Source organism: Catharus ustulatus, chromosome 14 (assembly GCF_009819885.2).
Source record: "Catharus ustulatus isolate bCatUst1 chromosome 14, bCatUst1.pri.v2, whole genome shotgun sequence".
NCBI lineage: Eukaryota > Metazoa > Chordata > Aves > Passeriformes > Turdidae > Catharus > Catharus ustulatus.
The window spans coordinates 12583967-12609545 of NC_046234.1; the positions used below are offsets into that span (position 1 = coordinate 12583967).

Here is a 25579-nt window from a genome sequence, read left to right on the forward strand (position 1 = left end):
GAAAGCAGCCAAAGAAATGGAAAGGTGTCTGAAGTGACTTGGGGGGCACTGAATGTGGGAGTGTTCTGAATAACTGTTCAGTTCAAAAGTACAAAGGCCAGAAGAAAAAAATCTAGTAACCAAGGTTATCCAGATATAATTTTAACTATGCAAAATGTATATCACATTTGTAATTTCATTTTGTGAGGTGTTTCACTAGCTGTGCCCTTTCACTAACTTTTAAAACCAAGAAGTGAACTGCTTGATGTGTTTTTCTAGTGATGTCACTTTGACATGAGAAAATGCTACAGGGGCAGAATGTTAAGGATCCATGTCATTAACCCTTTGGTACATGCAGTCTCCTAATGGCAGGTGGTGCTCATAATGTTGCATTTGCCACACAAGATTGTGCTAATGCTACAGCAATGTAGAATGGTATGTATGTGCCTGCTTTCATTTTAGGCATGGTGAACTCTCTTTTGCAGCCTGAACCTTGGCACATGACTTTAAAACCTGGGAACCATGCAAGCTATGTACTGTACACTATGTATTTTCCTCTAATGTTGAAATTGTACAATTGAAGCAGTAATAAAAATACTCTGAAAAAAAGAACTAGTATCATGCTTGTAATGATTCTGTTACATTGACATTGCCTGTTGTAAAAATCATAGAAACCTTTGTTATTGTTTTCACAATGCAGCCACTATCCTTGGGGAATATCCATATCTGGCTGTAGGGACAAAACAAATATATATCTTTGTATGGATAAAGATGTCCAAGTGACTGGGAGAGTTCAGACTGGACAGAGTGCTCCTGAGGGTCACAGCCAGTGCTGAGCTGTGTGTGCAGCTAATGAGCCTCATGGAATTTCTGTGTGTCTGCCCTTCTCTTTACACAAACTCCCAGTGGGATGAGGGTAGTGGCACTACAGCAAACTGACAGCTTGCAGCCATTGATGCTACGAGAACTGGCTTTTGTGCACATTAGCCTGAGTGCCAGGTAAGCCCAAGTCACTTTTTCTCAGGTAAGCTCATGCAGTCTTTATTGCCACTGGCATTGTTTTTCTAAAGGCCATCATAAAAGCTGCCTTGCAAGTTCAGGTCTGTGTTTAAACAGCTGTGTTTAAGTTAAATGAAGCATAAGCAAATCTGCAGTCTATAGAAAAAACTTCTATAGATTTTAAAACCTGTGCAGTAAGTCAAAGTTACACACACCCAAAGTGTAAGAAATTTCCCTGCTGATAACTCACCACTTTATTAATCTGCCTTTCAAAGTGCAGAGACCTGATTAAAGGGCAAGGGCATGTTAGCTGGGTAATCCCCCAAAATGTTATTTTAGCATTACTTAACCACTTCTGTTATTTTCTAAGATTTAACAAAAGCACCTAGGAAATAATGGTGAAATTAATCAGAAAAACTTTTCTATTTTTGTCCTCAAAACATTTTGTAGTCAACTTTTACAGTAAGATTTATGATCTTGCATACCATCTAATTTTCTTTAATCTAGAGCATTACCTTTTATTCTTTCGTGCCTTTTACTTCTCCAGCATATTTTAAATGCAATATTTCACAGAATGTAATAACATCCTCCTATTCAGCATAGCTCATTCCTCATTGTCACTGCTATAAAGGCTAATTACTCTTTTCTCAAAGTGTGTTGTATATAAAAACCAAGATATTTGACTGCTAATTGTCTCTGAGAATTTGAGACTATTGATTGACTAGAGGTGAACACAAGTATTGTTTAACACACTTGGTTGTAGGCATATAAAAATTATATTGTCTTCAACAAGCTGCATGAGACAAAGCCCTCAGTTCTTGTGATGTGATACAGCCATCTGCTGATGGCTCCCATCCAGTCATTACTGATTCTCTGAGTGTTTCTCAACTTCCAGTTTCTAATACAATCATACCGGTCCCACTGCTCAGGTATGGTAGGGAAGTCACATCTAGATGTACTCACAGACATAATCAGTCTTTAATACATGCTGTTGACATGCTGGCAGCAAGAGATTTACCCTTGTTCCAGTTTTGAAATTGGTGTTAGCTGGACCTCTGCTGGTAAGAAAGAAGGCAGCAGGAGCAAGTTCCTGAGAGAAGGCACTCTTGTGTATCTGAACCTGCAATGCTTACAGATTTAGCCAGTATAAAGTATTAACTCTGCTATCAGTCCACATCAGTCCATTACCACTCCACAAAAGCTTCAGCTTCAATAAATGAAACCACAGTGACTCACAATAACAAAATCTGGCAACAAATGCACATATAACAATAACTTGTATATAAATGAGTTTCTTCTGCAAATCACATCATGAGCACAGACAAAAGAGGAGATAAGCTGGGAGCAGTCCACAGATTTCCTCATTGTGCCCACAGATTATTTAATAACTAAAATTACTGTACACAGTAGTTCTTTAGGTAAGGTTTGTATGTGATGTGAAATCACATCCTGTGCAAGCTCATTGAAAAGGTTTTTGGGCCATGCTCATTTCTTTAAACTGTAAATGCCATTTTATCAATTCATACAACAAGTCGTGTTTACTGGGGAAGAAAGACACCATGTAGAAGTTTTACCCAATACTTGGCTTCAAAATAACACAAACTACTGATTTGTTTTGAATTTTGTCACTAAGAAATGCACTGTGACATAAAATACATCTCATATCATTCCTAGAGAATTCTAAACACCAGTAAAACCTTGTGCTTTATAGCCCTTTGTCTAGTTTTTTCAGTCTGTTTTAAATGGCACAAGTAACAGGTTTTTCAATTTCCCCATGGCAAACAGTCCACAGTAACAAAGAGCAAGAATACAACTGTGCTCAAGCTGGAAGAACTGCTCTGCCCCAGCACCTGAGCCAGCTCTGCCTAAGCTGCAGCCACACTTCTGGATTTCCAGACTATCTGGACCAATGACACAATAAAGACTGGAAGTTGCTGCTCCTCCTAGCAATTTTTTACCACTCTCTCCTCATTCTTTCCTGCTGGAGTGGCTGGGGTGGGTGGGGATCTCTGGAAAACATTTAGTCCCACCCCCCTGCTAAAGCAGGGTCACGCAGAGCAGGTTGCACAGGATGTCATCCAGACAGCTTCTGAGCATCTCCAGAGAAGGAGACCACAACCTCTCTGGGCAGCCTGTTCCATTGCTCTTCTGCTCTCAAAGAAAATTTTCCTCCTATTCAGATGGAACTCATGTATCAGTTTGTGCCTGTTGCCCCTTGTCCTGTCTTTGGGCACCACTTGCTCCCATCCTGTTCTTCAGATATTTGTGGGCATTGATAAAATCCCCTCTCAGTCCTGTCTTCTCTGGTTTCAACAGGCCCAACTCTCCCCACCTTTCCTCATAAGAAGTGTTTCCTCCAGTAGAAAAAAAAATACAGGTGCTAATAAAATATCAGATACAAAGTTCTTGATTTTCATAAGCTTTCACAGGACTACTTACTGTATCAATGAAAGTGTCCCACGGCAGGGGGTTTGGAACAAGATGTTTTTAAGGTCCCTTCCAACCCAAACCATTCTTTGATTCTATGGTATGATAAAGAAGTTGATAGTTGCTGAGAGTGAGAAGCTCACTCTTTTAAAAATTGTAAGAGTTTAATAAATTATAATGAGGGATAAACATAAAGCAAGAGTTACAGCGTTCGCTGGGTGCATGGTAAAGCTAGTGGCACACTCACTTCTTCAGCCTGCAGTCTTTTACACTGTTACAGTTGTGTTGCTTTCTCAGATGATTTTGCAGATTTATTTTGGGCTCATTGACTATAATCTTGCTTTAGATTTTTGCAGCGTTTGCACAATTTAATGGTGGCAGACGCCGCCAGTCTCGGGTGGTCTTCTGATGCCACTTTTAGCTTGGTGTTCTTCCTCTTACAGCCTTCTGCTCTCTGCTTGTGTCATCCTAGATATGCGTTTTGCTATAGCCAGCATATCTTAAAATACATCTTTTGCAAGCCCACTTACATCTTGCTTTCCCTTTTACACGGCCCACAAATTATTACAAATTTTGTTGTACTTAAAAAATAGTTTAAAACTCACAATAATTATTTCCAAATAATTCTAGCATTATAACTAAAGCAAATAAATTGTAGCGAGAGCCAAACATTACATAGCTATTTATAACAGTTGCAGTGGGACAAGAATCTATAATAATACAAATGTCACACGCTTAGGAACGACTAGTAAGAACTTCTTCTGAAGTGGGAGCAAGAAACGAGATTCAGTTTCAATGTCTGAGAGTTGTTTCAGTGGCAAAATGATTACGATTACCCGCACGCTGCAACTATGTAGAAGGCAAATGCAGTGTCAGAAGCGGGCACAAGACTCTCCCAGCCAGGAACACACCGATGGTAAGGAAGAAGCGATGACGAGTGTTGTGGAGCCAGGAACAGGTGCAGCAGAACCAAGGCGCTGCTCAGGACCTGTCGAGGCTGGGGTGACCTGACCCCCCGAGCTCCATGCCCCGCACGGGAGCGGCCGCGGTCCCAGCCTAGCGCAGGAGCACCCGGGGCCGCCCGCCGCGCTACCGGCCGCTTATCGCCCGCGGCCGCCGCTTCCACCGCTCCCCCGGGCCTCAGCTTCGTCCCTGCTGCCGCCAGCAGCAGCTCTTCGCCCGCCGCTCTCCCGTGCCGGCGTCCCCGTGCCGGTGTCCCGGTCCCCATGTCGCCGTCGCTGTCCCCGCCCCCCCGGCCGTTGATGGTTTGAACGGCGCGCGCGCGCACCCGCCCCGCCCCGCGCGCCATGGGGGCGGTGCGCCTGCTCGGCCATGACAGCGGGACCCCGCGACCGCCGCCGCCGGCCCCGGCAGCGCCCCGGGCCGCGCCTCTCGCCCGGGACGGGCGGCCAGGACGCTGTCATGCAGGACCCTACCCCGGAACGCGCCGAGGAGAGCCGGGCGGCGGACCCGGCGGAGAGCGGCGGGGCCTTCTGCCTGCAGAGGGTGTTTGAGGAGGTGCAGGGCTCCTCGCAGCTGAGCGCGGCGCCGGCGGAGCCGCCGGCCGTGACGGTGGTGGCGGTGGAGCGGTACCTGGCGCAGGCGCCGCCCGCCGCCCCCCCACAGTACTGGTACGACGTGACGCTCGCGGACGGCGCGCACCGGCACCGCTGCCACCTCGCGCCGCGCCTCAACGGGCTCGTGCAGCGCGCGCGGCTGCGGGCGGGCACGCGCCTCCGCCTCACGCGCTGCTCGTACCGCTACGACGAGAAGCGCCTGAACCGCGGCTTCTTCTGCCTGGAGGGGCTGGAGCGGGCGGCCGGCACCGCCACCGCCGCCTCGGGCACCCCGCCCGACGGGCACCGCCCGCTCCAGCCCCTCCGCGGGGACAATAGGCACTACCTGCCGCTCTGGAACAACGAGGATCCCTATGGAGACGTGTGGGTGCCGGACAGGCCCCCGGTGCGGGTGGATGTGGACGGTAAGCCCGGGGAGGCGGCTGTGGGGGTGCGGGAGGGACGCCCTGAGGCGGCCCGGAGGGACGGGCGGTGCTGCTGTTCCTTGGGAGCTGGGGAAGGGTCGGGAGCCGGGGGCTCTGAGGGGCGGCGGAGGGAGCCGGGGGCTCCGCCTGCAGGACAGGAGACTCGGGGGCACTTTTCACTCTGCAGTCACTGACGGGAGGGGATCGGGCTGTTCGCCCAGGCAACCAGCGGCAGTGCAAGGGCACATAGTCCTAATTAGAGGTTTAGCTTGCACATTAGGAAGAATTCCTTCACAGAAAATGATGAGACATTTGAACGGGCTGCCCACGGAGGTGATGGAGTTATCGGCCCTAGAGGTGTTGAAGGCAAGACTGGGTGTGGCACTTGGTGCCATGGCCTGGCTGACAGGGTGATGTTTGGCCAAAGGTTGGACTCGATGATTTTAGGGGCTTTTCCAACCTAATTGATCCTGTGGTTGCTTGTGCAGCTGGGTGGAGTTCCCTGGTATCCTCCAGCTGTGTTTGGCCCCGCTGGGAATGTGCCACCTGTCACAGTTCACCTGCTGCTGTGGGGAAAAACCTCTTCCCTGGGAGGATGTGAGGCATTGACAACAGGTTTCCCAGAGCTGCCAACTTGTGGATGCTCCATCCCTGGAAGTGTTTAAGACCGGCTTGGCTGGGGCTCTGACCAACCTGTTCTGGTGCAGCATGTCCCCCCCACGGCTGAGTGCTGGAACGAGGTGACCCCTTTGAACCCATCCCCTTCTGTGATTCTCTGTTGCTTTGTGAGAGTTTTTAAACTCTGCAAGCATTGACTGGAAATATGCAGCTGTGGTGCTTGTGCCCAGCCTTCTGAGCTGTGAAAAACACTGGGTGCAGTAGTAGTCGTCATGTGTCTGGTCTGTGGGGCAGGATGATCACACTGAAAAGCTGCCACCCAAAATGTGGTGCAGTGATGAGGGGCTCATGTAGCCTGGTGAGGAGAGAGGTTATAACAGGACTTCTGCAGGACTGTGGTGCACTTGTAGGCTGACACCTGTGTTTTTTGTAATAGCCCTTCTGCTCATCTGACAACACTTCTGTGTCATTTAAAATATGTCATCACTCTCAATTTAAAAAAAAGGCAAAACTATGCTGTGTGCAGATGATTCATAACAGAATTTATTGGTGAATTGTATCAGGGCATGAGCCTTTTTAAATGTTAGAAACATAAAATACATGTGTCATGCTGGTACTTTACTCCTGAAAACATGTTCAAACATGTATCCTCTTTCGGTCTTTTCCCCTCCCCTTAATCTTAGTCTCCAAACTGACTAATCTTGGTCATCTGGAAATGACGTGGAGAAGCAGAGTGCATTTCCATCCACTTCTTGTGAGAATCCTGCACAAGTCTAGACTAAACTACTATGGAAAACCAGACAAAAAAATGGATATGCCTTATCAGGTAAAGAGGGATAAATGCATAGGTTAACACTCAAATTGCTGTAGGATATTTGAAAATATTTTTCCCATATAGTAAGCACATGAAGTTATGTTATAGCTATTTGATATGGAAAATGCTACCTCTACAAAAATGCTGAGCACTCTAGGGCAGAAAATGCTGAATTTTGTGATGATAGGTGTACCAACTTTAGTGGATGAGTTTCAGTTACTGTAGTTCATTTGAGCTTTTTGTGAAGAAAATGATACTTTGAGGTGTTAGTAGTTTAACAGCCTAAACATTTCTAGTCTCTATGCTTTGAAAGTTGGAGTTAGTGTGTCCCATAAAAAAAAATGGCAATATATTTAAATATTTCTAGGCCCTGGTTCTCTCATCTGGTGACTTTCAGATACGTTATTTAACTGTAAAATTCTTAATGATTTTTCTAACATGTTTAACTTGTGATATTTTTGTGTTGAACTTCTTGGAAAAGGAAACTGGAGGTGTGGTGGATTAGTTTAAAAATCTGTTTTTACTGCTCAGTGATCTGCTCAGTTACAGATTCAGCATTTGCCCAGTTTAAAAATAGGGGATTTTTTCTGCTCTAGTATTCAGTACAAGTTTTCTGGAACATCCTTTATATCCATTTGTAATAGAGAAATTGTTTATGAGTCAAGCACCTGGTGCATTATCCAAAATAAATGCACACCTGAATGATAATAAATAAAAGATGACTGTATATTGTCTCTTTTTTTTTCTTCAGGCTTATTTTGAAGTTGCTGATGGCTCAGGCATGATGTCAATGGTTTTGTGGAATTCTCTGTGCCCTGAATGGTATCACAGTATGAAGGTTGGCACAGTGCTCCTCCTTGCCAAGTACGCCATCAAAACCAGTTACCCGTTCAAAACACAGCCCACCCCAGGGGATTCACAGATGAAGAGATTTGCTACAATTGGTTAAGTATTGCAGAAACCTGTTTTGAATCAATGAAATACAGCTGTGTAGTTCTCCTTAGAAATAAAATAGAAAGTGATCCATTGCTGAGACTAATTGATAAGATATAAATCCTTAATTAGTACCTCTGGAAGGTGTCTGAGCACCCAGGTTCTTGCTGTTTATATTGAATGTCTATGAAGTTCACTGCCAAAATTAGTTAAAACCTTTATTTAAGTAATAAAGAATTAAAACTAATAATAAAAAAAAGAATCTCTGGTATCAGAAACAGAGATTATAGAGATAGCCCTCTGGTAATGAATTTTAATCTGATTCTACTTCCTTAATAATACACATATCACTTGTACACTGCTCACGCATTTTTCCAGCTCATTGAAGGGCATTATCACCTCATCTGCTTTAGATTTTAGTGTATACTGTCAAGGCCCAGAGTATCCACACAGCTTTGCAGAATAAAAGGTTGCACTGATGACTTCTGTGTTCTGAAAGAGCATCACCATGGCAGTGTGTGTATGAAGAATATTCCTTGGCTATGAAAAAGCATTTTCTTACTTGCCAGTTGTTTAATGTGGCAGATACTCAAAGGAGCTATAGCACAAAAATACAAGTCCTGCAATATAACAGTAATGGCCTTTTCAAACTGGATTTGATCAACCTTGGGGTTGTTTTCTCTCCTACTTCACTCTACATGAACTCTTTCCAATGTTGTACTTTTATACTCAGAACAGAATTACATTCAGAAAATTCAAATAACTTCTTGACACAAAATGTTTGTTGGTGAAGAGTGATGTATATTTAACTTATTGACATTTCCCTAATGGAGTTGCTACAGTGCACAAAAATAAGCAATGTTTTTACTGCCAGAAGCCATATATTCCCTGACTGATAAATATTTGCGTTAAAACCAGATCTCAATGTCTGTGAGTATTTGTGAGGACTTGGCAGGAGATAGAAATGTTTACCCAGGAATGGAAGTTTTCGAGGGAAGGTGATGACAATTATAAGCCCAACCCTGAAAACAAATAAAGTTGCCACAAAACCTTTCTATGCAAAGAAGACAGAATAAAATATGAGGTGGCCTTTTTGCTATGGGAAAATACCTCTGCATTTTTATGGCCTTATGCATTCTGCACTTCTGATTTCTTACAAGCATTAGTGGGTAGAAGTGGGAACAAAGAGATCAAAATGACCAGCTCACCTGCTGGGCTGTAAAGGTTTATAGCTGTGTCAGGGAAGAACTAGAAGTTATACCATAGGAAAGTACCATGGTGCACAGATAAACTGCAGAAACTGCAAATCTTTGCTTCATACAAAAGTATGCACAGAATCTCAGTTCTTTGCACAAAGCTGAAAATTTTGTACTAGTATGAATTCACATAATCACATGATGCATGGATGACTATATACCCTATAAGAAGAGAGTTATAAGAGAACAGAATATTCAGGGGAAAAAAAATCTAGAGCATTGGTAACATGGGTTTTGTGCAACTTCCATTTCATGAGGGGGTTTTTTTGGGTTTTGTTTTTTTGTTTGTTTGTTTGTTCAGATGAAGTGAAATTTATTACCTTACTCTTATATGGCTTATATACCTTACCTTACTCTTTATATGGCCAGTGTGGGGTGATATTTCATGTTTCAATTACACTGATTCACTTAAGTAACAATTACTTTTTTCTTCATTTATTTTCAATTTGTAATTCCATCAAATCCCAGCTTTCCAGTGTGTCCTTGGAAGCACTCACCTGCAAATATTGTTCAGTGTATCTAGAGAGTTCTAAAGTCCCCAGTATTAAAGGGTTTCCAAACTGAGAGTCCTGCAAGGCACTATGCTTCACATAGACTTCTGTGGAGTGAGCTCTGCATTGCTGGCCCCTGTTTGCAGCTGCAGCATCGTGGCACTTGCTGAGAGGGGCTGTTTCACAACCTAAAACATTTGAAACTTAGTTAGCACCAATGCCTTGAATTCCACTGCCGGGCAGTGTGCGCATTTCAGTTTCATACATCACTGAATTTGTGTGGCACTGATGACAGTCTGGACTGACCTTAGCTCCTGACTCATCCCAGGGTATAATCCTGACCTGAATGTGAGGCTTTCATGTAATCTCAAAATAATGAAACAATTTTGATGCATGGGAAAGTTTTGTTTCAGGAATTGTCTCAGCAACACTGTCCTAAATGACCATATGCAAAACCACAATTGTCCTCCAAATGCATTTCTAGAAAGCAGAAGCCTAGAGAACACTCCTGTGTAGAGGGTCTGACTTGAAGCAGAGCATCTTCCTAAATGTTACACTGCCAGGGTGAAGCAACAGATACGATTATGTAAACAGATGTATGCATTATTTGTGTCTACTTAATTACTTTTCTGGGTGCATTTGAATAATCCCTTACTCAAACCCAAGAGACTTCATCAGAATCTGTCTTTTATATACCAGCAAGATTTGTCCTGTTATGTACTGCCTTGTGTATTCTGGAAGCTGAAGCCATTCTTCCTGTATTTTTTAATCTGGTTGAAGAGCACCTTGCTTGCCCCAGTGCTCCACCATGTTTGTCATTCAGCATCTAAAACAGTCTGATTAATAAATTAAAATTTTCAGGTGCTATAGAATAGGCATGAGAATACCTTTTATTTTCCTCCATGGTCATGGTGTATTTTTGTCCTATTAATAATTACCTGAACTGGCATCAAATATGGAAATTCTTATGTGCTGGTTCTGTTTTGCTTTGTTGTCTGCACTTCAGTTTCAGACCTTACTGACATTTGACAACAAAGCTAATGTGAAAAGTATTTTGTATCTAATCAGTATAGTTGGATTAGTTTCTGTCTAGATTGGACTAGTGGCTCATGAAGGCAGTTGAAAAGTTTAACATTACTCAGATGATAAAATTGTTTTCTTGTACCTGAATTCCTTACTTTGTTTTGATGAAACCTGAACTCAGAAAAATTGATTAATCATTTCACAAAGCGAGAATATTTAAAAAACTTTACCCTGGTTTCTTTATGGGTTGTTGTTACATTTGTTATATGTTATTATAATGATGATGATGATCTTGATGATGATAATTTGTATTCATACCGTAAATATTACCTTTTTATCTTTATCAGAAATTAACCTTAATGTTCGAGATCCTCCTTCTGAAATAAGTATTATTCCAGAAGAAATGGTTAAGCCTGAGTGGGGATTACCTGAAGTTAAATATAGGTTTATCACAAGGTAAAATAGAATTTTGTTAGTTATCAAGCTGGAATTTAAATTACACTACCTTACAGTGGATGTTAATTTGAAATGCTTTTTTCAAGGTTTCTTAGCTTACCCAGCTTTCTTGTGTTTTGCTTTCAGGTCAGAACTGGATGACTTACCGCACAATTATTCCTGTGATGTTATTGGTCTTGTGACATTTGTAGGAAGGACTGAGCGAGCCAGAAAAAGAGGTTTTTACAACTTACAGAATTTATCAAATAGTTTCTAAATTTCCAAGTAAATGCTTATACATTTTTCTTAATATTTGTTTCTGTAGAACACAATGAAGACTTCTGGCTCTATCGTTGGGCACATGCCATTGATGGGACCTCAGACCAGCCCTTCATACTGGAATTGTTCGCAACTTCTCAGCCAGATGTGTTTGAGCGCATTCATCCAAGTATTCATCTCTCTATAATACTTATTAATAATTATTTATAATGTTTCTCTAGTTCATTGCAAATTTGTAATTCTAAGATTAGTTGCCACTGAATAAAAAAAATGCCATGATTTATCTCCTCAAGCAGAAGGTAATTGATCAGAAATTAAAATTTAAGAATAAAAATTAGTTTAAATATTTGAAACCCTTTCAAATTGCACTGTCAGTTAGTGTAAACAATTAGATGGACAGCTGGGCTGGGGCTCCTCTGATCTCCTTCATTTCAGACATTTCTGTTGAGAAGCTCATGGGCAACATCTCTTGCATCAGAGGCAATTAAAGACAGCAGCTGGTCAAATCTCTTGCTCCTCTTGACCTGTAAACACCTGTTTTTATATAGACAGGTTTAATTTAAGAGAATTGAATGAAGAGAGAGGTGACAGTGGAAAAGCTTCATTTTTTTTGAACAAGTGTTTTTTGCATGTCCATGTGGTAATTTATAATGGAGACTCAAAACATACGTGAAACATTTGTAGGGTCAAGAAATAATTATCTTGTTTAGAGGACTTAATAAAATTAATCCAGTGTGTGTCAGTCTTGCCATTCTAAAATCAGTGAACTGTCAGGAAAAAAAAAATGAAGTTTTTTTTTCTCCAGTGACATACTTGGTGTGTACACAGATGAGAGTGATGCAGGGCCTCCCTGAGAATCCTTCCAGGACAGTTTACCTTACGACTTCAAATGAAAGTCAAATATTCATCACAGGTAATTTACACGAGTTCTAGTTTTATGTAGTTCTCATGTTATTTCTTTGGAAAGGGTATTTTCATTTTACAACAAAAAAATCAGTGCAGGTAATAATGAAACATTGCAGAAAATAAAAGGCAAATAACATTCTTGTGGGCATTAAAATGGGTTTATCTTACGAAAAGTATTTGTAGGTTAAGACATAACTGATTCTTTCAGGCTGTTGGTCTTTTGATAGGGTAGTAATGGCAATTACCAGTTACTTAAAACATTAAAACCACTTCCAGCTTTCCTTTTCTGGGAGCTTTTTTGCCTTTTTGATTTTTCTGTTATGCAACATTTGTCTGATTTTCGGTATCAAATGCAAACGTAGTCAAGGAATTGAAGGTATTTATTTTGTAAAATACTCTTGACAAAAGATGTTTTTTGTACTCTCTAGTCAAGACTTTCTTGATTTGTTTTTTTAGGTAGTGTTCAGGGGAGTTTCAAAATGAGAACAAATTTCAGCAACCTGCTTTACTTTTGATGCCTGATTATTTTTGTTTTAAAAGGGTGGCACAAGGGCCAGCCATACACCAAGGATGCCAAAGTGAAAAACTTCATTCAGTGGATGAAATCACAAAGTGAAGCTGATCAGATAAAGAAAACTGTCATCGGTGGCTATTACCCTTTTCCACGACCTCCTGATAGCTTTTTGAAATATTGTAAAAATAATGAAGGTATCAAACATCAAATATCTGTAAGATTTGTGGCCTTTTTCAGTCAGTCTTACTCCCAGATAAACTCTCTTTCATGACTAAATGTTTCATAGCTAAATCCTCACCTCACAAACATTGCACCATTAGCTGCAGGAGAATTGTAGAAGGTCACATGAACTACACATAGAGAAGTTTTACTGTGAATATTCTACTAAATCAAAATTTTAAATAGTTATTCTGAAGGATACATTGAACTGGAGGTTTTCTGAAACAGAAATTGTGATGTCTGATAATGCATACTAATGGATGCTTATGAGCTAAAAAGGCTTATTGTTTTAATTTTGTTCCATGTGATGTGGATAAAAAAAAGGTTTAGAATTCTTTAAAAGTATAAGTTTAAATCAAATTATTATTTAGTAAAAAAAATATTCTTTTGAGTCTTGTGTTGAGAGATTTTTGTATTATATTGCTCTAAAACTTGATTCTGGAAATTTCTTTTTTGCAGTTGAATCAGTTTTGAAATCCATAGATGAAATAGGGAAAGAGATTGAAGACCTGCACTACAGAGAGCACAAAAGAATTGCTGTTCAGGGAATAATTAGTGCCATAAGATGTGTCAGCTTTAGTGATGCAGCTGAAGAAGCCCCAGAAGAGGAACTTGTCCAGGTACTGTGTGTGAAAGTTAATGTCAGAGCAGCTAGGATTGTCATTAGAATGAAAAATTTTGCATTTGAGTTCAGAACCCAATTACATTGTCTCTTAATCTGATTTTTGAGAGCAAAATTTTAAAAAGCAATGATTCAGTGCTTCTATGGAAGTGTTTTGGCAGTCCTGTGTAAAACTTGTAACTGTTTAAAAGTTACTAGTTTGACTGATAACCTGATGTAAATTGGAGTGTGGAGACACAACTGTTGCAACATGCTCACTTGTCACTTTCTAGACAGAATTTATCTTATTTATATGATTAGAAGATAATTTCTGCTAGATGTAAGGTGACTGTCAGAAATTTGCAGGTTTTTGAATTGGAAGAAAGAGCTTCAGGTGCATTGAAAGTCTTAAACAATTAACTGCTGTTGCAGAAAGATACTTCTCAGTCTCTTGGAAGTTCTTCTGTGTCCAAAGAAGACTGTGTTGACAAGGGAAAAACTGAAGAAGTGAAGTCATTTCTGGGGCCAGCCTGCACTCCTGAGGAACATCAGCACCAAGCTCTGCTGTCAAAGGGGAGTCCAGTCAAGAGACAGACAAGACGCAGATTCAGAAGAGACGCAGAACAGTAAGCTCTCTTCATAAATATGTGGTGAATCGTCTAAAAAATGTTTTCAGAAATTAGGCTGGAGGCCAGGCTGTACAAAATATGTAAGAAAGCTTTAAAAGCATGTATAGTTGAATCTTTAAAATGTAATTATGTGTTTTTCCTAGCTTCAGGTGATGACAATTACACTGTGCATGCTAATAGAGGCTGAACTAATTACAGTGCTCTCTTCTGAGTAATATTTATACTACTTTGTTCTTAAGGTCACAGATTTGAAATAAAAGTAGTTAATAATTGAACCAGATGTAGTTTAATGACATAGCTGTGGAACAAACAACAGTTGCAGAGGTGTGAGGAAATCATATCTTGACTGAAAATGCAGAATCAGCTTTACCTGTTCCTTAATTTCAAGTACACCTTATTTTTGATCTCTGGATAATGGGATGTACTGCATGTAGCTGCAACTTGCTGTCAGAAAGGAAGGTAGAGGGTGGTCATGTGTTAACCTAAGGGCTCCTAAGTACTTGTAGTTTGATACAACTGTGTATTCAGGATAAAGTAGCTGCTTGCATAAAGTTGCCCTTCATTGCAACACTTGTGTAAAATCTAGTGCACTCACTCATTATTGAGAGCCTGGTGTATACACTGACAGATGGAAAGTTTGAAAAGTTAGGCCAGTCACATCTGGCTTTTTTGCACTGGATTTCTCATCCTATAAAAGGGTATGTTTTTCTTCTTTACTTTTCACATCCATAAGTCATAATATGTGAAGAGAGTGGATATTTAGAATATTTTGAGGGAAAATTAAATAAAATATAATTAGGATTGAATGAAAATTTAGTGCTAAGAAAACCTTGGTAAATAGAAGTTCTGTCTTGGCAGTGTTATAGCAAACATAGTGGATTCTGTTCCACATGAAAACTTCCAACATTTGAGGGTCTTAGTTTAGCTCTGCCTGAAAGAAAAGCATCAAAGTCCCTTGCTTTGTGAATTTCCATTTAAATAGATACTGAAAAATAATGGTGAATTTCCTACTTTAAGGGGAGGTACATCTGTTAGTCCTGTATCATCTTACCCCTATTTTACGCGGACTGTAAGAAGAAAACTTGGGTAAGTCATGTGAAACTAAATGTGTTGAATAATTGCAACAATCCAACAAAAATACTCTGAGTAAAAATTTTACAGATTGTGAATCTCTAGGGAAGTAAAATGAAAGAACTGATCAGGGTGGAGTTTAATGTTTTCTACTCACTTGTCTGCACCAACTCTAAGTATATCTGAAACCTAGCCTTGAGGGTGTTATTAAACATCTTATATTGCTACTACTACGGGAATATATAATAACAGAGGTTCATCATGGTAATTAATGGATTTTCTGCTGGTGGCTGAGCTGTATGTTTTTCTTGATGCTACAGAGATGTAAGTATAGTTGTCCCTAGGAAGTCACTCCCCTGGCTGCTTTCACTCCCCAACACTCAGTTGTTGCATAGTTTGGATCCAGAGAAGGTGGAGTGTTTTTGAAGTCCAGATAGGATTTTCAAATCCAGAGCCCTATCAAGTCTGGAACCTACTGAAATAACTGTATTACTCACTGAAATCAGTGAAATTATTAAGAAGACTGAATAAGTGCTTTTATTCGTTAGCTAAGGGCTACAAGCTACTTTCCTTAGTGCATTTTGTTTAAGGGCCATAAATTCTTCACTTGTTCCAGACAGAACATGAGGCAACTTGAATGTTTGAACTCCTTGGTGTCAGTAATTCAAAATGTTTGTGTATTTTGGCAGTGATCTGGATTTGTGTCATGACTACATATACAGCTCAGTTGCCTTTTTGATTTGCTTTTAGCATCTCCTTTTTTTTCCCCCAAACACAAGAATCATGGTGCTAGGAATAGGTCAACAGTGGTAATGGGGGAGCTGATCAAAGTTGCTGATCATTCTGCCAGTGTTGCTCCCCTACAAGTATGCCTGTTTCCTTGAAACACATTTATTGGAAGCTAATTTGCAACAGCTTTTTCTGTGGGATAAATGAGGTTCTTTTGAACCTGTGTGTCTGTTGTTTCCTAACCCTTTTGGTAGAAACTGTATTTTCTAGGAGAAATGGTTACCTGACTTTGCAGCTGGTTTGTTAAAGACATCACCTGGCTTTAAGGTGGTGCAGGAGTTTTGCATGGGCTTGTGGTACAAACCCTTAAAAAAATCAGGAGGTTTTCCTTGACTGCAAGGAATCCTGTTTTCTTTTGTTTGCTGAGAAATGTTCAGTTTTTTCCAGGGTTGGGGGGAGGATGGGAAGGATGTCTTCTCCCCATTTCTTATAGGTGAAGCCAGAAGTTAAGGCATGTTTACTTTGTTCTCTGCTTTTCTCAATCTGCTACTCTCCTCGCTACCTGTGTGTCCACTCTATGCCATTAGTGCTAGAACCCCAGCTAAAGGAGGAGAAAGTCTGTGTTGGATTATGGAAAGCTGTTTCACTCTATATAATTCAAAGGTAACTCGTGTATTTCTGTAACTAACTATAGAATTGTGCTGAATTCTCCAAATTGCCGAAGAAAAATAGAAAGTTAGCTGACATACTTTAAAATTACATTATTTTCTGTTCCTTAGATGTAGCAGAATGTCAGCTCTCACTGAAATATGTTATTATGTTGATGAAATAACAGCATTAGTTTTAACAAACTTCACATTTTTCACAAAGTTGGAAGGGGCCTACAAGGATTGTTGAATCCAACATAGAGATATGTTTTAAAGTACATATTTTAACTTAAACTATTCTGCATCAAGTTTTTTGTATGCTATTTTCAGCATGTGGTTGCATTTTTGAGTTTTTTAAGCAATAAATCTTATTTTGAGGCTTTGTATTGACAGCCAGTTCCTGCATTTCTGAGGTAGCTTACCTGATTGTTAAGGGTTTCAGAAAGAACAAGAAAACTGTAATTTAGTATTATTGTTGATATTTATATCCTTGCTAGTAAAAATCTTTCATGTAATGGTACTTTAAAACATTTAATATACTCCGAAATAATTTAATTTCTAGAGAATGAAGTGATTGTGAATGGGGAAAAATAGGAATTTTAGAAAGGGTTATTTTTTACTTGGAAGTGAAAAAAAGCACAGTAGTTTTTGTGGAATTTTAATCTTTGTAAATTTAGCATGTTACCATGGAATTGCTGCTTCACTGCATATTCCCACTGCTTGAAATGAACTTGTTTGCATGCTTCTATCCTTGCAGTTTCACTTCTGTATTTTTTTGTCACGTAGACCCTTTTGTTCTTTTTCCTTCCCTGGATGTGACACTCCATGATAGAGGGAAATTTATTTTGAGGTGTGTGTGACTGAAAGTTTCACAGAATGTGATGTTTCCTTCACAACCCTTTTTCACATAAATCAGAATTTGTTGGGGAGAAATTAGTAGATACCAAAAATCAATGTGTGTAGACTTGTCAAGGTATCATAAAAGGCTGTTTGGTCTCTCTGTTACTTGCTGTGGTAGATGTGTTTACCACAATGGTGTCAACACATTTAGTTCATTTCAAATCATTCTGTAAAATTAGTTTTACCAATTTTATCAGTGAGTGGGATGTTTTGTTGTGTTGTTTTGAGGCACTTGACTTCCTTATATTGTGTGGGTGTAGCTGCAAGTTGTAACTATTTTCTTTCTTAATTTCACTTAGCACATTTAGTCCCAGTGCTTAAGAAATAGGTGTGAAGTATGAGATATGCTTATTTTCCCAATAGTTTCTGAAAATACTGATATGCCATGTATTTTGATTGATGTTATTTTCAATGACAATACTTTAAAGTAAAATGACTGAGAAGTTGAATAGCAGTGTATCTGAAAATAGTGAATAAAGGCTTTTTTGCAAGTGGGCATCTGTGAAAAGGGAGAGCCTGCAGAGTGCAGGCTGGAAACAGCAAATCTGTCAGGGCACAAGTTCTCCTAAAGCTGGTATGGGTAAAATGGGCTGTGGGTGTTTTGGTGTACAACAGCAGGAGCACACTGCAGTAAGTGGAAGGGTTTGGTGGCCTCAGGTGCATTGCAGACATAGTGGAAGCACCTGGACTGTGTGTGGACACAAGCAGTTTCCCTTAGGAGCCTTGCTCAAGTCAGGCTGTTCACACATCCAGCACAGAGCAGGCCTGTGTTGGGCAGGTAAAAATTATCCCAGCTACAGATCTGTGAAAGAAATGGGGGGAAATAGTGACGAGCTTTTTTTTTTATATTTTCCTGAGGCTCTACTTGCTTTAAATCAGAGCCTATTCTCTCCCAAATCTAGACAATTTTAAAAGAAAAAAACGCCATTATATCCGTTTTCCAAGATATCCACTTGTCAGCAGTATGACTTGGTTTAATCCTCTGCTTTAATGAGAAGTTGGTGTGTATCTAACTTGACATATTGGTTTCTGAGCAAGCCTTTCTTAACACTCTGATGTGGTTTCATATTATGTTTGACAGTTCCAAATCTCAAAAGTGAAAATTAATTTTGTGGGCAGTAATAGCACAGGTCATACTGCTTAAGTGAAGATTATTTTGTGCCTAGATTTGAACATAACAAAGAGGTCACTTCAGTGATGATACATCCATCATGGGAGTACATTTCTTAAAATATACTTTCATAGTCAAAACCCACAGTGCATTTCCTTTTATATTTTCACTAGATACTATTTTAGATATTTCCCATTTGTTACAAAATGTTGATATGAAATTTTCAAGATATACCACAGTATGAAATAGAAAAAAGTCTTTTAAAACCTGCCAATCCTTATGAAATACAATATGATCCACTAAACAACATGTTCATCTTTGATTCCTTTTTTGCTGTATGTGTCTTGTAGTTATTATTAACTACATACTTTGATGATTTGGAATTTTAGTGGTACCTTAACAAAGTCTTATCTGTTGCAGTTGTTTGTGATGCAAGATGAGATAGTCCTTTCCCTAAGTTTTTTCAGACATTATGATGAGTTCTATTCTGATGAGAGCAGTGGCTCAAAGAAGAAAGGAATAAATGAGCCTAAGAGCTTATTTTACTGTGTTTGCTTGCAGAGTGCCTCTTATGTTTTTCTCCTGCAAAATATCCTAGATAATTTATTAGAGATTGATAAAGAAGAGTTTCTTAGCATTAATTCAAAACTTTATGGCTAGAAAAGGGAAATCTAACAAATACCTAGTTTGCTTCATTGAACTGATCGTTACAGCAGGGCAGCATGTCTGCAGGAAAAGAGAGATTTGGCATTTCTGTCATTTCGGATTCCGGAGTGGTGACATGGCTGCTTTCATACTGTGTTTCTGAGCGCTGAAGGGGGTGATAGGACAGTGCAGCCGCATGCTGAGCACCAGGTTTTTGCCATCGAGTCACCTGTTGGTCACCTGTGATGTTCGGCCGTGTCACACGTGGTATTTCTGTCAGGTGCCGGTAGGGGGCAGCAGACACCGGGCTGTGAGTGCAAAACCCTTCCCCATCCTTTCCCCAGAGCCAGGAATCAGGCAGGGCCAGTCCTGAGCTCTGCTAGGCTGATTTACTGAGCACAGGGGTCTCCTTGAGTCAAGCCGCTGTATGCAACTCTCACGATAAGGAATCTGCTCATTCACTCGAGCTCGTATCATTTATCACTAGAAATCTCTCTTTTGCTGCATAGAGTTTGAGGTTAATTAGGTTTAATTAGGTTAAATATATGTATGTATGCACACTATAACTTTATTTTTCTAGCTTAGATGAATACCAACATGGACCTGAGCAAGATAAAAAGGGACAGGCTGTGTCAGACAGTTTGCAGCACTGCACAGGTACGTTGTTACATTAACCTTAGGAAGCTTAAGACTAGTTCTTTTCTTTAGGTCCAAACCTGAAGAACAAAGATATCCTTTGTTAAGACAGTTCCTCTGTACCCCTGGCTGCATCAACCTCTGGGGAACCACTGTAGCAATGTATCGGCAATGTATCAGCAATGTAATTCTGCTCAATGTTCCCTGCTGTGTTCTAAGGGATGGCTGAAAGGACAGCACCACATTGTTTCCCATTATGGGCAATAAATTCTCAGTGTATCCTTATACAAGTTCTAAGATAGTTTAATATCAATTTATCGAATAAGACCTCACATTTTCTCTTGGCCCTTTTAATTTCTGCCATGTCTTCATAATTGAAATGTTCTAATGAAAATTATTTCTTGTTTAACAGAGGAGTGATACAATTATGTAAACGTATAAGCAACTAAATGTTTTCTGCTTATAATAGATCAAGAAGGAGAGAGCAGTATACTTGAAACAGAAGAGACTGGAAGGACTGGTGATTCCTGGCAGAGTGACCTGTGGGCACAAGTGAAAGACAAGTTAATAAATTATTTTCATCACAGCAAAATTTTCCCAGAAAGTATCCCATGTAAATTTGATTATATGCACAAAGACTTACTTATGCAGCAGTACAACCTTCATGCAGCAGTGCACCAGCCAATAGAAGCCAGGACAGATAAAGACATCAGTGAGCTTAAAAGTGCTAATGGCCTTGGGTATTACGAAGTGACAGTTCTGGGTAAGTAGCTTGCCTTGTAAAAAAGCTTAAGCAAGAGCAGTGTAAGTTCATCAGAAATGAATGGATTTCTCTAATGGAATCAGTTGATTCTGAGTGTTTCCTGAGGTTTGAAAAATTATTGACATTTTAGCTGATTGTTAGAGTCCTCATTTAGGGTAATTTTTGTTCTCATTAAACATACCTTCAATGAAATGCCTGAATGTATTGTTTCTAGTATCATTTTTCATATCACTTCAGTTTTTGCTATAGTCTTACAGGTGTTATTTGAAGAATGTGTGTAGTCCTTAAACTGCTAATTACTTCAATTGGAAGTAGGTCCTGTTCACTATTCCAACCTGATGTAATCAGGCAAATTATTAAATTACACTTGTCAGCTGACTTTCTGCTGGAGAGGTGTTTATCAGAAACAAGTTAGTGTTCTTAAAAGGAAAAAGACAACTCTAAATGCTTCTTTTCAGCATTATTCTCATTGAGTTGCTTTTTTCATAATGTTGCTCCTAAAGTGCCTTTTTTCCATGGCAGAAAATGAAAGGCTGCATTTTAGTCATACTCATTAGCTGCTCCATGCTGCTTCTGGTTAACATGAAGTGTCCGTTGATTGATTTTTATTTATTAAAATATAAATATGCAACTTGATGGGTATCAGTTTGCTGAGGGTTATTAAGTTTGGTTTTGTTTTCCCATTAAAAGAAGACAGAAATTACCTTGCTTAATAATGCTCGTGTAAAGTTCCCATAATTTAAAAGTTTTCATTATTTGCTAAGAGAAAGTGTTTGGATATTTGAAGTCATTAGAATCCTGGGAATGACAATACAGTATTGAAGGTGAAAGCAGCACTGCATTGCACAATTTGCTGGTTGTAAAGTTAATTTCTCTGCCTTTGCAGATAACGTTAAAAGGAGGATGGAATGGCTTCCAAGGTTTAATGTTTTCTGAACTATCAGCATTGGTAGCCTTAAACCATAGTGTTTCATAACATCATATCAATTTGAATGTGCTTGTATATAATCCTAAATAGAAATGTATTTTTAGACATTAGTTATTAACTAATGGACAAAGAAAATGTAAATAAAAATCAGTGCAATTGTTTAAAAAAAAGAGAAACAATGCACAAAGTTGCTGATAGACTGAATATAAAGTTTTCTGCTAACATAAAGTATTTTTCTTCAACAGGTATAAACCATGATATAGCAATAGATGTTGCTTTTCTTCCACTATTTTGCCCTGATAACCCCCACTTATTTCAACTAGAAGACATTCAGAATGACACATTATTGTCTTGTATGAGTAGTATCTCTGCATGCCAGCAGAAGGCCACCAGCAGTGGGAGGCTTCGTGACACGTTTCCTCTTTCAGGTGAGACTGCCTTTCACTGACATTACTCATTTATCATTTCTTGGTTTATCTTTCAGTGCAAGAATTAATCCTCTGTAGAAATCTCTGGTGTAGGTCAGATATTGTTCACCTCTTCAGTGAAAGAGATGTGAATTCTATTTCACCACATTTAGTAAATTGCTGTAATACTGCACTTTGAAGGCAGTTTTTGCTGGAGTTGTTCTCATCCTCTGGAGAAGTATTTTAATACCCCAACTGCAAACTCCTATCTTATTCTGATGCTCTCATTTCTAGTGATGGAATTTACAAGTAAAATTTTTTGCTGAAAGAAGATTGATAATGTTTTCATACAGTATATATGTTCAATTCTGTACACCTCTTTATTGTGTACAGAGTGTACAGCAAATACCTTTTAAAACCACCTTTCCTTAACTTCTAGATGAAATTGTAAAAGCAGCGAAGGAGCTCGATGGCAAACATGTTATCTGCATCTTGGACATCTGTCATTTGGGTGATGATAAGGTGGAAGTCTTTCTGAGCAAAATCTACAAGACAGTGGAACCAGGTGTGCTGGACCCAGTGTAATTTAATAACTTATTTTTCAAATGTGTATTGGTCAAAAGTAGGGAAATAAAATTGCTGTAACTTGAATTCCCCCTCTACACACTGCACTTTTCCAGAACTAGCAGACACAAATATAAAATCAGGATTCTTAGGGCAGTTGTAATAGTCATCCATGTAACTGGGAAGAACAATTGTTGCCTTTATTTTTCAGTCTTGAAACAGGTTAGACATGGTGATGTTCAAGAAGGATGAATAGGTAGTACAGTGAGCTGATTATTTGGCAGGATACCAAGAAGTAAAAGTGGCTGTCAGCTGTCTGTGCACAGACATACACAGGAAATGTATGTATCTGGGAGAGAACTGAGAAGAGAGGCAAGTTTCCTAATATTTAAGGCAGTGTTTGCAAAAGAATTAATGGACTGTGATAAAAAATTAGGCTGGAAATTAGAATAATTTTGAGGATTAGAATTTTGATGTTCTGTAGTGATCTTTTTTGTGAAAGCTACTGAAGGCAGCCTCACTGCTCTTCAGGCTTGAAGCTTTCTGTGAAAGGGATTCAATACCATGGTGCCTTTAGTACTATGATCCAGGAACCCACTTTCAGTTCCTTTCACCTGAGCAAGGTCAGGTGCTATTTTTTTACGTCTGCTTTTGTACCTAGAGTGTAAGGTAGTGAGTATAGCACTCAAACATTTTTAACATATTTTATTCATTAATAAGAGTAATGAAATATTTTTTAAAATAAATTTTTTATTGGAACTTGCTTCTAGCTTTGGAAGAGAAAAACTGTCTTCAAGAAGTGCTGATTATGTCAGGATATACAGTTTGCCACATCATTTTTAGGTGTTTTCTGAGTACATGAAGGAGTTCAGCAACCATGAAAAGCTGCTACTTCACAAGAGCAAAAGACTGGAAAATTCTGCCAGCTTTTTGCTTATATGAAGGAGCAACTGGCTCCTGCTGGTCCAGAATCAAGTAGCACATTTTTCTCCCATGTTAAACAGCCTCAAATCACTTAAAGAACTGGATTCTTACAAAATTATTTTCAAGCAGGAGCTCATTGCAATTTGCTTGCCTGTCCATTTGAAATGCCGTTCTCAATTCAATTCTTTGGGAAGAAAGAATTATGGAGACTTGCCATGTAAATTGTACCATTATTGACTAAAGCCCACAGAGTTAATTCATAGGAACAGATATAGTCTTAGGCACATTTAACAGCTTGTTGGTCATTGGAGATTACCTCTTTCCACTAGCAGCTCACTTGTCTGCCCTGGGGGCAGTGGACTTTGTCCTCAGATATTTAAAGTCTGTGCCCTTTCTTCAGCTAATGGTAATTTGACAGAGAAATGTGATTGATTTTGTTACATAGAAGTTCACAGGCAACTTCAGATAAAAAGTAATGAAATTAATAAAATTATTGTGTCTTTCTAGTGTAGTTTACAAATTAAAAATATATTAAGAAGTAGAGTTTTACTTAAATTGCACTGGGACTGAAAGTCAATTAAATGTGACTGTATTGTATGTGTCTATTTGATATGAATCAGAAGTATTATCCAGTAATTCTGGAGCAATGTTTGTCAACTCATGCCTTTCAGAGTACCCACAGAAGGCAAAATGCAAAGACACCAACCCAAGAAGAGTAGGGTGTTGCTTGCAGTGTTATTGGTTTTGCTGCTTGTGGGTATGTGAAGGTGAGAGGCCATTGCTCTGGAGTGAGTCACTCAGCACTTCATGCTCCAAACTGAGCCATGCTGACTGTGTCAGCCAATGTTTTTTATTTACATGTGCTTCAGATAGAAGTCTAATTTTAATGAAACTGCTCTTTCTTAAGGCTATTTTTAAAGGAATTCTCTTTGTACAAAAGGACTGATGTGGATGGCATTGTCACAGAACCGCACTGGTGAGATGGTCCAGTCACCTCCCTCCATCCCATGCCATAAAGGTGCAGCCAAAGGCTGTGGCATTAAACTACTTAGTACACTTTAAACATAAAGCATTAATCATTTCATCCTGTATTTTGTGACTTCCCAACTCTAAAAGAAATATCAGATTTATGTGGAATATAGAGATATTATATATCTTTAAAATGTTAAAGGATATCATTTTTTTTTACTGAAGTGTTTAAAATTTTTTCATGGCAGAAGCTGGGAAGGAGAGATATGTACTTTTGCAGAATGGGGTGCCAGTGTTGGAAGCACAGCTGTGTGCAGCTGGTGAATATCCAATGCCTGTAGTAGACTTGGAGTTTTACTTCTTTGGATCAATCTGTTGAGTCACCATCCTGCTAAATAACACTGAACCTCATATGTGGAGTTCAGTGGCTGAAGTGCTGCAGTGTTAATGTGATTGTACCACTCTGCCTGTTTTCCTCCTCCCTACCAATCCAGCACTGTCAGACTGGAGCAAAAGTCCTCTGCAAAACCACTTACCATTTTACTTCATTTGGTGTTTATTAACACAAATGTAAAAAACACGTTAGTTTTGCTCTGTTAATCTGAGAGTCATTACTTCTGCAAAATGTCATTGGGAGCACATTTTTGCTGCTGTGTATTGCTACTGCTGAAGGTAAAATACACATTTCTTTACTGTAGAAGGTGTACCTGACCAAAGAAGTATGCCCAAAAACCTTACATGTGCATGTTTCTTGTGTTTTCAGCATTAATTTCAGAGAAGGAAGATAGAGCATATATAGTTAGTGGTACTTTTGAGTGTATAGAAGTTGCTATGTCATAGATTGTAAAGATAATATTCATTTTGAATTCATGTGATGTAGAAGTTGTGCAACGCTGAAAAGAGAATATAAATAAATGAATTAATATATGTAAACATCTTGGATTGTTTCTTTCCATTCCTTTCCTTTTTACTTCTTGTGAGTTGTTTCAATTTTTCAAGAATCTTCTCCACAGTCGTGTTTACTCTTTTCAAGAAACTTTAAAGGAGAGCTAGGCCGAGCTTCTGTCAACATTCTTTTGGCTTTCAACGCAGTGTGCAGCATGAGTTTTGTAGAAAAGGAAGAAAAAGGGGGTCTGTTTGTCCCCTCTCCCCCAGTATGCTCCAGGATTGGGCTGACCCCC

The 25579-nt window shown here is 39.4% G+C and overlaps 1 protein-coding gene across 1 annotated transcript; it reads left to right on the forward strand.

Annotated features, from left to right (window-relative positions):
- The first annotated feature begins 4789 nt into the window (after positions 1 to 4789).
- On the forward strand, positions 4790 to 25335 carry RADX (RPA1 related single stranded DNA binding protein, X-linked). Its single transcript, XM_033072315.2, has 15 exons — positions 4790 to 5386; positions 6688 to 6830; positions 7570 to 7762; positions 10869 to 10977; positions 11104 to 11195; positions 11282 to 11404; positions 12041 to 12148; positions 12682 to 12849; positions 13334 to 13494; positions 13908 to 14101; positions 15122 to 15190; positions 19788 to 19864; positions 20313 to 20606; positions 21780 to 21962; positions 22381 to 25335. Exons 1-15 carry the CDS (start codon positions 4828 to 4830, stop codon positions 22524 to 22526), a joined length of 2619 nt encoding a protein of 872 aa, XP_032928206.1. The 5' UTR covers positions 4790 to 4827; the 3' UTR covers positions 22527 to 25335.
- Positions 25336 to 25579: the final 244 nt, after the last annotated feature.

Excerpts from the sequence above, each read along its gene's own strand:
- RADX (XM_033072315.2), top strand. The coding sequence starts at position 4,828 with ATGCAGGACCCTACCCCGGAACGCGCCGAGGAGAGCCGGGCGGCGGAC. Across the intron at positions 7,763-10,868 it reads GAAGAGATTTGCTACAATTG|AAATTAACCTTAATGTTCGA; the intron begins GTTAAGTATTGC and ends TATCTTTATCAG. Across the intron at positions 19,865-20,312 it reads CAGTTTGCAGCACTGCACAG|ATCAAGAAGGAGAGAGCAGT; the intron begins GTACGTTGTTAC and ends TGCTTATAATAG.